This window comes from Pseudochaenichthys georgianus, chromosome 12, assembly GCF_902827115.2.
Source record: "Pseudochaenichthys georgianus chromosome 12, fPseGeo1.2, whole genome shotgun sequence".
In the NCBI taxonomy this organism is placed as follows: Eukaryota; Metazoa; Chordata; class Actinopteri; order Perciformes; family Channichthyidae; genus Pseudochaenichthys; species Pseudochaenichthys georgianus.
The window spans coordinates 19729028-19744681 of record NC_047514.1 but is presented as its reverse complement, the minus strand read 5'-3'; the positions used below and the strand labels follow the sequence as shown (position 1 = coordinate 19744681).

General features: G+C 42.5%; 1 protein-coding gene across 2 annotated transcripts in view; it reads right to left on the bottom strand.

The window, feature by feature from the left end:
- The window catches only part of ccbe1 (collagen and calcium binding EGF domains 1), a 63531-nt gene that overhangs the window by 22962 nt on the left and 24915 nt on the right, over positions 1 to 15654 (bottom strand). For both annotated transcript variants that reach the window (XM_034095870.1, XM_034095871.1), the window contains exons 3-4: positions 2642 to 2694; positions 2314 to 2448 (exon numbers count right to left, since the gene is read on the bottom strand). In XM_034095870.1, the coding sequence (XP_033951761.1) occupies positions 2314 to 2448; positions 2642 to 2694 (188 nt within the window). The remainder of the gene's footprint in view (positions 1 to 2313; positions 2449 to 2641; positions 2695 to 15654) is intronic.

Below are 15654 nucleotides of genomic sequence, written 5' to 3'. Positions count from 1 at the left end.
TGACTGGGGCTGGACAGAGAAAACAACTGGGTGGCAGCCACTTTGGACCACTCTACCTGAAGCATCAAAATCGTGCCATGAATTGATCCACTGTTGCTGCCAGAAAGGGTGCACTGGACGATGCAAGTGTGCCAAAGCTGCACTGAAGTGCACTGCACTATGTTTCTGTTCTGGAGACTGTTAGATTTAGATCTGTATTATTATTATCATCATTAAAATAAACTAGCACCATGGGTCTATTATTTTGTATTATTATCCCTATAGTTTCAAAATTGAAGCACATTTCACTATATTGCATAGGTCGAATCCAAAAGTTTTTTAATGTAATTTGACCTTGTCCTTGATCTAAATTAATTGTCTTTAATTCTGGCGATCTCAAAAGTATCATCAGATGAATGGGCATCCCCAATTTAGGTGGAAATGACATATTGTATGACACATTATTTTATACATCGTTTGGTTCCAACATTTAAAAAAACGTGGACATTAAACACAGAGGACTGGCGGCCATCTTGGATTTGACTGTTACTTTGATGTCATGTATCTAGCTGATGATAAGTTGATATCACACACACACACTAAATAATTTGCAATTTTCAACTGATTGACAGCTTATTTTTGGTCAATTTCTACCTTTATCTTCACCTAAATGCATTTTTGTGAATTCTGGCAATCTCAAAAGAATCACCAAATGATTGGGCATCCCTAAGTTAGTTGGATATGACACCTTAAATGTTTTTCTACAATGTTTGGTTCCAAAATTAAGCGTGTTTGAACATTTGACCCGAGAGACTGGCGGCCATCTTGGATTTGACCTCTCACGGTCCTCACAGGTCAAATCTGACTTTCCTCCACATCTGAAAATAAACCTTATGGTGCACTAACTATGCTAGAAATGTCATGCTTTTCTCATAAAATGCACAATTGTTATATGAGAGCTTATCCGCTGTACAAATATGATATATGATTGACTGCTGCATTTAATAATTTGATACAGACAATACCCATCTTCTAGGTCAGTGTTTTTCAAAGTGGGGGCCCCCGACCCCCGGGGGGCCGCCAGGGGGCACCAGGGGGGTCACGCAAAGTTTTTTTTAAAGTTACATTTTTTTCAAAGTTACATTTTTTTCTTTTTTAGATGTTATTAATAACTGCATATCTATCAATCTATGTGTCCTTTGATGTCAATCTTTTAATATTTTTTATTTATTCATATATATATATATTTTAAATCACACGACCGCCCTTCAAGCCAATCAGAATCAAGCTGCCGCTACTGAGAGTGAAACTGAGTATCTGCTCAGCTTTTGGAGCAAGTGAGAGCTAGTGAATATTTTGCTCTGCAGCTGGATGAGAGCACGGATGTAGCAAATATTGTTGCATATATATATATGAATATAAATATGTTTATTGTTAATATTACTGTTGAATATTATATGTAATTTTATTAAGGCATAAGTCACTTTCAAAAATGCAAAAAATATATGTTACTGTTCAAAATTATATAATATTATAAAGACAGAAATCAATTTAAAAATATGTTTACTGTTGATATTACTGTTTAATATTGTGTTAAGAATGTTTATAACAGAAGACACAATGAATGTAATGAATGACAAACAAAAGATAAATTCAAAAAATGTTTAGACGAATAACTGATTATTAATACAAATAAATAATAAGAAAATGTATTTAGCTGTATGATTAATGTCATATTTTCCATCATAATGTACTCATCATTTAAAAAAACAAATTGCAACAGGGGGGTCCCCGCCAGACGATAATGCTATGGGGGTCCTTGGTATGGCAAAGTTTGGGAACCCCTGTTCTAGGTTGTATGTGTACAAAAATAGAAAATGACATGGCTAACATGAATTACTTGTATATGAGCATAATTAAAAGCATTATTTAAAGCCAAAATAAACTTCAAATAACTGCTCCTAATGTATTGTGTTGTCGATGGGGCACTTTATTTTAAAAACAGCAAAACAAAAACATGCAATACTATGCTGCAGTTTATTTTAATTCAGTGTTGGGGAAAACTTGAAGCGGCTTTTTGTCAAGCTCTGTTTTTTAAATGCGGATGCACAAGAACAATCAAATATAGAAATGGTGTAAAATAGTTTGACTTCCTGTACTTAAGGATTGCTAAGAATAAAGAGTTCCGGTCTCTTTGAACTGATATAAAACATACATCTAGATAATGCCAGAATGTAGATTGGCCTAACACTTTCAAACAATTAAAATATGAGAATGTTACGTATATACTAGTTTTTTAAAGATGAATTCATGAGGTGTTGTAGAGGCGCTCACCCAGACAGTAGGGCTTCTCTCGATTCCTGTGGCGCTCACGGTCATAGCGGTAGCCGCGGTAACAGGTGCACACCACTCGACCAAAGTGGTCGGTGCACTGTTGCTCACAGGGGGCGCCAGCACACACATCATAATCTACAGAAATACATGAGGCATTTCATCAGCTAGAAAACAAATGTAACAGGCAACAATCTTGTTGAACATTCAGTGAGGTTAAACAAGGGAAAGTTAAGTAAAGTACATACTGTACAGGCACTGATGGGAAATGATGAAAGATAATTACAAAATGATTACAAATGCGAGTTAGACATCCAACAGTTTCCCCTACCTTCAGGAATGCACTGGCCCAGCACAAACTTGAAGCCATTACAACATTTCTTTCTGTAAAATAAAAGGACACATAAAGAAGACAAATACAAAATACTTTTACAATCACATATTAGATATCTGCAGAATATGTTGGGATCCAGTGACATGGTCTGTTTTTACTATTCTATTTGTTAATCTGGAAAACAGATTAATATGGCCAGACCACACACACACACACACACACACACACACACACACACACACACACACACACACACACACACACACACACACACACACACACACACACACACACACACACACACACACACACACACACACACACACACACACACACACACACACACACACACACACACACACACACACACACACACACACACACACACACACACACACACACACACACACACACACACACACACACACACACACACACACACACACACACACACACACACAGTTATCATTGCATTTGGCCAGCTGTTCCATGTAGTTCATGGCCATTGACTCCTCTGATAACGGTTAAAAACCCCCGTTGGGTTTACTATAATGACTTTGTTGCAGTTCTTATCTCTCTTTAAAATGTCCCTTTTAAATCCCTCATTATTGACCAAAAGGTGAACTTTCTGTGTCTTAAACATCAAATTATGTCCTGCTCACTTGTATACTTATTTTCCATGCACCTGCCCTTTAGATAATTGTATGGAATTTCATAGAGGCAAAGATAAATGAATGGATGAATTATTGTTTGTAGATGAGAAAAAACAAATGCTGATATAATGTGAGGCAACAAACTAATGATCTTCTCTTTTGCATCATTTCCTGATCTGGGTTCAGTTTCAGTAATACCATCTCCATGATAACATATTGTAGCAATATTCTATTAGCCGAGTAACATCATCATGAGGTGCTATTCATCCCTTGCTCTCACTCGGCGCTGAGGAAAAGTGCTACCAGGTGTTACTTTCAAACATGAGGTGATACAAATAAATCCAATTACACCATGAAGTCATGGCAATATAGCACAGGCACACTCACTTTGATACTGGTACTGGAAAACGATTATTAATGCTTTACAGCTTGTATTCAAAGCAGTTATGATGACAGGGCATCCTATGGGTCTGGTCATTTCTTTTAATGAAAACTCGCTTCTCTGCTCAACAGCATTTTAAAACAATTAATGTATTTTTACTTTATTGACCATGACAGGAGGCCCACTGGGGAACAATACTCAGCTATGCTAGCCGCTAGGTTAGTCTGAATGGTTACGGCTAACATGCTAACATCCTCACAACAACAAAGTTAACATGCTGATGTTGTCATGTAAATGGTAATCATGTTGACCATGTTTAACATCTTAGTTAAGATATATATAATATAGTAATATTAGTAACGTGCTAACATTTGCTGGTTAGCGCGAAAATATCATGCAAAGTTTGGAAATTATTTCGTCATACTTTATGGCGTTATGTTGACAGTAACTGTGATGTATATATAAAAAAAGAAACACATGTGATAATAGGGATCTTGTCAGAGCTGGTTGATGTGGCCAGGGAAAGGAAAGTTTGGGGCTCTCTGCTGGAACTGCTACCCCCGCGACCCGACCACGGATAAGCGGGAGAAGATGGATGGATGGATGGATGTGATAATAGGCTATCTTGTAATTAATCCAGCACCTTTTAAATAATTTCTGGTTCTTTGCGTTCTCATCCCCCCCCCCCCCCAATGCCCCACCGAAAGAGTGTAATGCATTTGCCAAGAAAGAGACAACACACTCCGGCTCCTCAACGCTACACGCTAAGACTAAGAGGTTCAAATAAAATATGAGGAAATTAATTGAGGGGAAAGTTGTGAAAGAGTAAGAAGACAGTAAAACTCACACATTTAAAATTTATGTTCGTCCTGTAAGAGACTTGGAACACATTATGATCTATCACAGTCTCTTTTTGCATACATTGCAGTTTCTCATCTTATAACTATGAGATTTTCCATTTGTTACTTCCAATCTATTTAGTATTAATCAGATGTCCCGTCTAAAATAAGGTCAGACTTAACATAATCACATCAAAATAATCCTTGTAAAACAAAGTAAATCGCTGACTCTGCACAGCTGCGCTCCAATGACTCTACCTGATAGAGTCGAGTTATTTTACAGTCATATTCATGGTTACAGGATATACAGAGCAGCCAAGTACTTATTCACTCATACTACTGAATATTTACAACCTAAAGAGGATTCACTAGTTATTTCCTCGCAGCAGTTAAGGCTCCCACTGAAGAATATTAACTTCATTCTCATTTCAAAGCTTTGATTACATACATTACTTCTCAGGGGGGCCTCTATGACGTGGGTACAGGCCAGATATGTAGTGGATTTGTGCATCTAAATAATACTGTGTGTGCAATTATGTATCAAAATATCTCTTAAAGTGCACATGCATGATGCATACATGCATATTGGCTTGCATTGCATGAGTCAACAGATTTGACATCCATTGGTGATTTACACAATAAGTGTAGTACTGAGAGAGGTCTGGATTCATGCACAACCCAGACACTTTCATTTCAAAGTTTTTTCATTCTGATAAACTTCAATAAAGTGTGTTTGTTCACATTGTGTTTACAGGCCCTTTGTTTAAAAGTGGGATGACGATCAGTAACCATCATTACAAAAATGTAACCAACAGGAAATGAAAGAAAGCACACTTGTTGACACATTTAAAGTGGACCTATCATGCTATATTTGAACAATATATTGTAGGGCCATACCTATACAAAGTATATAAATATAGTTTTTTTTTCAAAATACCAAACAGATCCTGCATTTTAGCCATGCCTCATTTCGCTCTATTTGCTCTTTCCAGCCCTGTTTTTGCAAGGGCTGATTCTGTGACGTAGCTTTAATGCAAATTAGCTGCAGCTGACCACGCCCCCCTGCAGGAGAGGGGAGCGTGCTTTGAGCTGCTGGGCTGTCAGAAGCGGGGGAGAAAAAGAGATCTCCGTCCTCCGTGTTTTATTCTTATATGATTATATAGAGTCATTATTCATTTGTTTTAAAGCTCAATAAATAACAAAGAAGACGTTTGACCGGCACTTTTCTAATTTTGTCCGGAAGATTTAAACTTTAACGGACATGTTGACCGGCGAAAACAAATCTAACTGAAACTCTGCTGCACGGTCCCCTCGTTCCTTGGAAGAGACGGAGAGGTGGGTGTTTGTCATCTGCTGGTGGACTACCGGAGAGAATTACAGTGCTTGCCTCGACGGGGAGGGATTGCATTGAATTACAGGAGCAAACGCTTGCCTCGGGGAGGGAGAACAAGAGCCACAGCGGAGAATAAACAGAAGGGCAACCATGGCAACCATGCGCGGGAAGTCTTCTTCGCTGCTTTTGTGGCAGACTACAGCGGCACTTACAGGCCTGGCATATGTACTACAGCGTCTCCAGCGCTTTCGAGCGGCAATGGCCGGCCGTGGCTCAACCCCACATTCCCCTGATAGGTGGAGAGTTGGCCATATAGGCGGAGCTCCTCGTTCCTGACGTCAGAGAAATTTAAATCTGTATCAGTCTGTATCAGATCCGTTCCAGCCCCGTTTTTAGAGATTTGGGTATGGAGGAAAAGAGAGAGGGTTGTGTTTTCTGACACTTGGTGAGTTCCCTGGAACACCAGGGACACATATTCATGTATAAAAGACGTACAAAAGTGCATTTTGCATGATAGGTCCCCTTTAAATTTACAAATGCTAGCATGTTTTTTTTTTATAAATCCTTTCTAGAGTTGCTGAGTCTTTGTTATGTGTTTGTGCCCTGATCAGGCGCTCCTAGTGTGATGTGTCATGTCTAGCTGTAGTTTCCTGTTATGGTTTTGTAGTCCTTATCGTTTCTCCTCCAGGTGTACCCATTTGTAATTAACCCAGGTGTGTCTTGTCTCGTCATTACCTCATGTATAAGGATTCTGCTTTCCCCTTTGTCTGTGGCTGATCCTGTCTGTGCAGTACGTGTTCTTGTCTGTCATTACTTTATATTTCCTTTGTCCAACCATGGTGGTAATTATTAATTAAATTCTTCTTTTGACTACTTCGGCTACCGTCTCCTTTATTATGTTGCCTTGACTCGACATTGAGCCTGCTAACAGTCAATGGTAACGTAATATGGGGGCTCGTGCCAAACTGATTTGAGCAGGAATTTGGTGGTGGCCGCTGAGCTTAGTCCACACTTTGAATTATGGTTGACAGTGTCGTGTGTGTGGCCCATGTTTTATACCCTCTTGGTAAATAATTCTCCAATAAGGAGCGTTTTCATCCAGCTAGGGCAGCTGGACCATTTTCTATGGTTCCTTCCTTCGCCTGGAAGACATACCGTCTATGCTGGTCGGGGTAGTAGGAAGACCCTGTCAGGCTCCTCCTAGGCCGGCGTATGTCAGCTAGTTAGTTATATAGGGGGTCTGATAGTGAGGGATGGAAACGTTTAAGGGATGGGCCTTAGTTTTTTTTTTCCTGTTTTGAACACACGACAGTTGTTAATCTCTTGCGAATAATTTTGAGGGTGGATGCTTCAGAAGGTCATACCGGTGCTCTTCTCTATTTAGTGGATAGCGGTAGGGGAGCGGTGGCCAGAGTTATTAAGAACAGACTGTACAGACGTGTAGGGTGAAGCCGGTTTTGTTTGTTTTTTGTGTATATGTTAATTGGTTGGTCGTATATGCTGGTGGAAGCGGGATTGGTTCTTTAGTTTCTTCCTCCCCCGGTGCGACGGTACTAGGGCAGGTATGCCTGTGAAGGTATGTGATTTTGTGGCTAGGCCAACGGTCAACGTGTTGAGCTTGTGCACTAAGGAGGAATTATCGGGGATAGCAGAGCATTACGGTGTCAGGCTTGCCCCGAGCATGAAAAAGCAGCAGCAGCGGTTAGCGCTGGTGGAGGCTTTGACCGCCATGGAGGTTATGGAGTCTGTGGGCAAACCTGAGGAGCAGGAGGTAGTCACATGTGACCCGGTTTCGGAGAACCAGGTTTTGCTGAGGAAGATGGAACTAGAGTTTAAATTCGAGCAGCTGAGACATGCAGAGCGGTTATGCGCTCGGGAAGCGGAGGAGGCAGAACGTGGGCGTGTGCATGAGCTTGAGCTTGGAAGGCTTGGGGTAGAGGCGCGGGCAGTGCATCATGAAACTAGGTTCGATGCTACTAGGCACCTACGTCTGGTCCCGCAATTTTCCGAGAAGGATGTTGACAAATATTTTTCTATGTTCGAAAATATAGCCACAACTCTGAAATGGCCTAATGACCAGTGGACATTACTTCTCCAGAGCGCACTCACCGGGAAAGCACAACACGTTTACGCGTCACTTTGCCCAAACACCCAGGATTACGCCGTGGTGAAGGCTGCTATCCTTAGGGCTTACGAGCTTGTGCCGGAGGCGTATAGGCAGAGGTTTCGCGCTCTTAGAAAGAACAACGTGCAAACCTACGTGGAGTTTGCTTACGAGAAGGAGCTGGTGTTTGATCGTTGGTGCGCGTCGGAGAAGGTGGACACTTTGGTTAAGATGCGGGAACTCGTGCTTCTTGAGGAGTTTAAGTCATATTGTTTGCCCGATAATGTGGCGATGTACATTAATGAACATAAGGTGACTGAGTGCTCGGTGGCTGCGAGCCTGGCGGATGAGTTCGTGTTGACGCACAAAGTGCTCTTTGACAGACCTAATTATCCCGTGCGCAGGGTGGAGAGTAGACCGAGGTGGGACTTGGGTGACAGGCCTGTGGCCTCTGGCGGTGGCAGTGTGGGCGAGGTTGCTGAGCGGGGAATGAGGGGAGAAATGCGTGAGTGTTACCACTGTGGTAAAAAAGGCCACATAAAGGAGAACTGTTTTGCCCTTACCCGTCCCAGTAAACAAATATCGTTGATAATGACACCCACACCCACATCTCTGAGTAGGGATGCCCAAAGGGGTGAGGATATGAAAGCGTACTTACCGTTCATCAGTGAGGGGTTTGTATCCTTGTCCGGCGAAGGGGTGAAGGTTCCTGTGACCATATTAAGGGATACGGCTGCGTCCCAGTCATTTATTCGGAGAGATGTGCTACCTTTTGACAGTGGTTCAGAGGTGGATGGTGGGATAGCTGTCAGGTCTTTTGGGATGCATGTCATGGAAGTTCCGCTTCACACTATCCATCTTACATCTGAGTTGGTGTCGGGGCCAGTGGTAATTGGGGTGGAAAATTGTTTTCCTGTCGAGGGCGTATCATTAATTCTCGGGAATGATCTGGCAGGGGGTAGGGTCCTCGTGAAGGCAGAGGTGACTTGTGTGCCAGCAGAGTCTGGGGCGGTGGACGTCCTGGCGGATGCGTATCCGAGAGTGTTCTCCTCATGTGCAGTCACGCGGGCCATGGGTATTAAGGCTCTGGCCGAGGAAAAGGACGACGTGGACTTGTTTGATACCATCATAGCGACTGTTAACGGGGTGCCTGAGTGTTGTGACCCACTTATGGATAATCCCCAGGGTGCAGTACCACGGGGGCCTGAGGTGGAGGGGGCGCTCCCGGGGCAACCCGACTTGTGGTCATCATCTCAGCTTGTTCCTGATATTGCCCCTCTTGAAGGTGATGCTGTTCTTCCATCTATTCCAGCCGGTCTCAGCCCTTTACTGCCCTCTACTTCCTCGTGTGAGTCTGCCAGTAGCGCGGCTGGGTTTTCTTTTGCTCGTGAGGAGCTTATCGCGGAACAGGGTAGAGATCCAAGCCTGTCAGGCCTTTTTGCGAACACAGCAGGAGTGGGAGAGAGTGAGGTTTCTAAAAGTTGCTATATCCTGAGGGACGGGGTATTGCTGCGTAAATGGTCTCCTAGCCTCGACGCGTCAGCGGAGAATGATTGGAATGTGGTGACGCAGGTTGTGGTTCCGTTTAAATACCGTCACGATATTCTGTGTTTGGCTCACGATCACAGGCTCGCAGGACATCTGGGGGTCAATAAGACGTATGATAGAGTGCTGCGTACATTTTTTTGGCCAGGGTTGAAACGGGATGTGGTGCAGCACTGCAGGGGGTGTTCAACGTGTCAGGTGGTGGGTAAACCTAACGGGGTCATTCCACCGGCGCCACTCTACCCTATCCCGGCAGTGGGGGAACCTTTTGAGAGGGTTATCATTGATTGTGTAGGTCCACTCCCTAGAACCAAGGCAGGTAATAGCTTTCTTTTGACCATTATGTGTGCCAACACACGGTTTCCGGAAGCAATTCCGCTGAAACGGATAACGGCCAAAACAGTGTCACAGGCCTTGGTGAGGTTTTTCTCCGTTTTTGGTTTGCCTCGCGTGGTACAGTCCGACCAAGGTACGAATTTTTTATCCCGCAGGTTTTAAAGCAGCTGGATATATCGCATAGTTTCTCTAGCCCATATCACCCACAATCCCAGGGGGCTTTGGAAAGGTTCCACTCCACGCTAAAAACAATGCTTCGGGCGTTCTGTCGTGACACGAAGGACGACTGGGATGAAGGGGTTCATTTAATGTTGTTTGCCGCAAGGGAGGTGGTGCAGGAATCTTTGGGATTCAGTCCTGCAGAGCTGGTATTTGCGCATTCGGTTAGGGGGCCGCTTAAGCTGCTGAGGGAGAAGTGGTTGGGGGAGAGCGAGCCGAAGAACCTGTTAGACTATGTCTGTGGCTTTAGGGAGAAGCTGAAGAGGGCATGTGAACTAGCGAGGACAAATCTGAGTGACACACAGGGGAGGATGAAGGGCTGGTATGACAGGAAGGCTCGGGATAGAACGTTTGTGCCAGGGGAGAGGGTTTTAGTGTTGTTGCCTGTCCCAGGCTCCAGCTTACAAGCACGGTTTAGTGGGCCGTACCTGGTTAGAGAGAAAGTAGGGGATTTGGACTACCTGATCGAGACACCGGATCGTGGGCGGAAGACTCGCTTGTGTCATGTTAATATGATTAAGCCATATTATGTGAGGGAGCCTCTGGTGAATCCTATTGACAGTATTGTTGTGCCCTCTGCGAGTGTGTCCACTGTGCCGGTGTCAGTTTGTATGTTGGCGCCATCTAGCGTTGATGAGAGTAATGACAGTCTTTGTTTTTCAGAGGGGGTTGGAGAACTGGAAGATGACGTCATTATTCCGTCCAAGGCGGTCGTGGAGGGACGGTTGACAAACACTGAGTCATTGATCACTCTTGACTGTCATCTTGGCGATTTATCAACAACGCAGCGAGATGATATCAGGGGTTTGGTTGGGTCTCATTGTGAGCTGTTCTCCGATATTCCTTCGCGCACTAACGTATTACAACATGATATCGATGTGGCGGAGGCATTACCCATTAAACAGCACGCGTATCGCGTGCATCCATATAAGCGGGCACGATTACAGAAAGAGGTGAAATACATGCTCACTAACAATATCGCTGAGCCCAGTTTCAGCCCATGGAGCTCGCCGTGCTTATTGGTTGATAAGTCAGACAAGACAGATAGGTTTTGTACGGATTTTCGCCGAGTAAATGACGTGACTAGGCCTGATAGTTTTCCATTGCCCAGAATGGAGGACTGTGTCGACAGGGTGAGGAGGTGCTATTCATCCATGAGGTGGTGTGGGGGTTATGGCCGCCCATACCGGTGCTGTTAGTACAATTTGTATTTGTTATTGTGCTGACAGTATTATTGTTTCTTGTTTCCTTCTTCTGTTTATGTTCATTCCCCCATTTCGCCTTGGGGTTATGGACATACAGTTGGGTGTGGGGGTGTTATGTGTTTGTGCCCTGATCAGGCGCTCCTAGTGTGATGTGTCATGTCTAGCTGTAGTTTCCTGTTATGGTTTTGTAGTCCTTATCGTTTCTCCTCCAGGTGTACCCATTTGTAATTAACCCAGGTGTGTCTTGTCTCGTCATTACCTCATGTATAAGGATTCTGCTTTCCCCTTTGTCTGTGGCTGATCCTGTCTGTGCAGTACGTGTTCTTGTCTGTCATTACTTTATATTTCCTTTGTCCAACCATGGTGGTAATTATTAATTAAATTCTTCTTTTGACTACTTCGTCTACCGTCTCCTTTATTATGTTGCCTTGACTCGACATTGAGCCTGCTAACAGTCAATGGTAACGTAATAGTCTTACTTCAACTTCCTTAACGCTGCCTTCACCATCAACAATCTCCACTGCTTTCAGAAACGTGTACTCGAAGATGCAGTCGATGTGTAATCACACTTTTGAGAAGGCCTACATCAGCTACAATACAGCTTTATGCATCGCCTCTGTAACTATACATTCTAACCTTTTGACGTGTTTCTACCGCCTACCGACTTAGCTGGCTTTCCCTACCGATTTTCAATCTTCCCAAACTATAACAAATAAAAAAGACACTACATAGACACTGGACTCGACTTTTGGCGGGCACCGTTTGCAGCGTGTCTGTGATACAAACAGTCCTCTGTGTTTCTGAAAGAGAAACAACGTGCAGACCGGGGGTAACGCTACCTTTCCTCTGCACCACCGGGGCTGAGTGAGGGAACAGAGACGAGGCATTTGAGTCCTGCAGGATTTCCCCGTTAATATCAGTGTCTCGAAAACACATGTTGGCGACTGAAAGACATCCAGTGTTTGGTCTTTTCCTGAAGCATCCTTCACCTACAGTGTCTCAACTGAAAGAGGACCACAAAACACACTCAAAATATAATACAATTTTGAGATTTGGTGATATTTATCTCCCAGTTTTTCAGACATTTTCAACACCAAACATGTCGTTAATGTGTCTGTTTAGTGAACTACAGCAATCTGAAAGCCTGTACATTATTTATATCACACTTTATCAGTAGACAAATGCAGGAAATGACTTTTTTTAATGCAGTATTTTCTGATTTATGGCGCAACTAAAAGATATTTCGCTCTGTGCAAACCTTTGACTCTAATATGTCAACAACATGAAACAAGAATATGAACCTGGCTTTATCCAATGTTCACACAAGAGTTCTACATCCTGACACATCCTTCATCTACACTGTCTCAACTGAAAGAGGACCAGAAACACATTGAAAATACAATAAAATGTGGAGACTTTGGGAGATTTATCTCCCATTCTTTTACTTTTCAGGCATTTTACAGAACAGACATGTCGTTGATGTCACTGTTTACCAAACTACCACTTTTTCTGAAAAATGAATAAAAAGATGCAATATATGTTAAATACATGGTTTATACATGTAATTACTGGGGTTCCATTTCTTACCTAATTTGGGCGTGCACATTTGCCGCGCGCAAACCTACCTCTTTTGGATTTGGAAAGGTTGGCATGTATGCATTAGCATGCTAACACACCAAGTGAAGATGGTTGTATGGTGTACAATGATGGCATGGCCTGCATGTTGGCACGCAAACGTTAGCATTAGCTAGTAATTGGAATACCCCTTAAGTGTAGGCAAATATAACTGTGTAGAAAATGTATCCGTGCAAAGCCAAACGATACAACGTTGTACTTTCTTTCAATTTGTGTAAGTGAATGACATCTCAGCATATGTTGGTGTCTGTGGGTGAGAGGGCACTGATGAGGATTGGTTTCGTGTGTGACCCAATATCTCATGTCATAATAACATCCCCATGTGGACAGGAGGAACTTATAGCAAATAAGCAGCTTAGCAAAATAACCAGGGTCAGTTGAACAATCATGAGATAACAAACATCTATGTCCGTCTCCAGAAGATCATGAGAGGCGACAACATCCCATGGAAACTGGGTTCACATCAGTGTTGACTTTCACTTAAATTATGATCTATGGAAATTATCATTAACCCTATAATAATCAACCTTTCTCTCATTATATCATAAATAAACAGGTCTACATTATTTATTATATTTAAAGCAAATAAAAGCACTTTTAAACAAAAGAATAGTATTATCTGGGCTTCTGCATTAAAATAAATGATTTCATTTAAAAAAAAAAAGTTTCTTTAGGTTGCCCCTTTAATAACCTTTAATATTTTGACACATGGACATGAAAACAGGCAGACCAGGAGAGGGAGAAACGACAACCAAGATGGAAATGATATGACCTGTCCACAAGTTAAAACAACATGCCTTGTGATGACACTGGCTGATGGATACTAGGCTGAAGGTCAAAGCACCAAAGCAATAAAATAACCTTAAACAAATGACAGGATTTATTTTGTGGGGGTGGAATATCTGCCAAATCTTTGATATGTATGGTGAGTCTCAGAGATAATCTGATGATACATGAAAATACCACATCACATTCCAGATGTAAAAACCTAAACTGAAATGTGTTTCAAATGTGGTTTCAAGTGTTATAATCCAGGTAGAAAAACATTGAAACGTTTGTCTACTTTAAAGATACAAATTGTCAAGTGACATATTGTAGTAGTCCCTCACACCTTTCCAACATTTTAAATGCAGTGTGTATGCTTAAATAAAGTATGTAATTCTTTCCAAACAGCTTTGTTAACATTTAAACAACTGTCTTAATCGATATTGGGCATTGATAATTCAAAGGGGTTATTTAACAGTCCCCCTCGGCTCCTCTCACTGTGTGTAAACAGCAGAAACAGCTCAGATCTACATCACCCACCACAGCCACACTAGGGGACAGTCAAAGCGCATGATATCAATGTGCCTTCGTTATTTGAGCTTTTAATAGACTAACACCTATCCAAAAGATTAGGCATGGGTGATTAGAGATGAAACTCTTTATAATATTCAGTGCACAAAACAAGATCATGCTGAGTCATTACGCACGGAGGCTTCGCACCTTTCATAACAACAGCTAAGAATACAATGCTGTGCCAGCTTGTTAGTGGCTCGTGCACTTCATGCTAATCAGAAAACAAATGTAAAACACATGTGGATTTCATTCATATTCATGAGTCAGAGAACAAGGGGGGGAAGATATCCCAAAAGCCTACATGCCACTTTTCTACAAGAATAATAATGAGTTTTCACACACACACACACACACACACACACACACACACACACACACACACACACACACACACACACACACACACACACACACACACACACACACACACACACACACACACACACACACACACACACACACACACACACACACACACACACACACACACACACACACACACACACACACACACACACACACTAAATGTCTAAATCCATCACCGCACTTCTTTTATAGCACGCTTGAAATCCCAGCAGTAACTGGCAGCTTTCATCAATAACACTTCCAAACACCCGATAATATAATTACTGCCAAAACCAAGACAGGTTGCACTTAACAACATCTACTGAATCAGATCTTTCCTCATCAGATATTCGTCTACTTGATCAACATTATTCACTCTTCTCATTCGGCGTAATGAAACACTCTTCAGATGCAGACTGCTGTTCGACTGACCAGTCCGAGAGCTCATTAGATTGTATTTTATGTTTGCTGGCCAAGGTGTCAATCATAGACCACAGCCAGCAAGCTTATTTCATTGATTTACCCTTCAGAAATGTCACTTATTGGTTAGTCATACATTTTAAATGTCAGAATGGTGGCAACAGTTGGGAGAGAAGGAATTAGAAAGTCAATCTGACGGCGTAGGTGTTGGCTACAGCTCTAAATTATGATTGGTCTCACACTGTGTGTTTATGTCCAGCTGTGCCAGTCTTTGGGATCTGTACACAATCTGCTCACTTTGAGTATGAGCATCCCACCCTTTTACCATCACATACAAGTGTAGGCCATGTTTTGTATGCTGCAACAAATAGCTTAATTCAGTTGTGATGAAGATGATCTACCTGCTTTCCTGTATACACATACACACACACACACACACACACACACACACACACACACACACACACACACACACACACACACACACACACACACACACACACACACACACACACACACACACACACACACACACACACACACACACACACACACACACACACACACACACACACACACACACACACACACACACACACACACACACACACACACACACACACACACACACACACACACACACACACACACACACA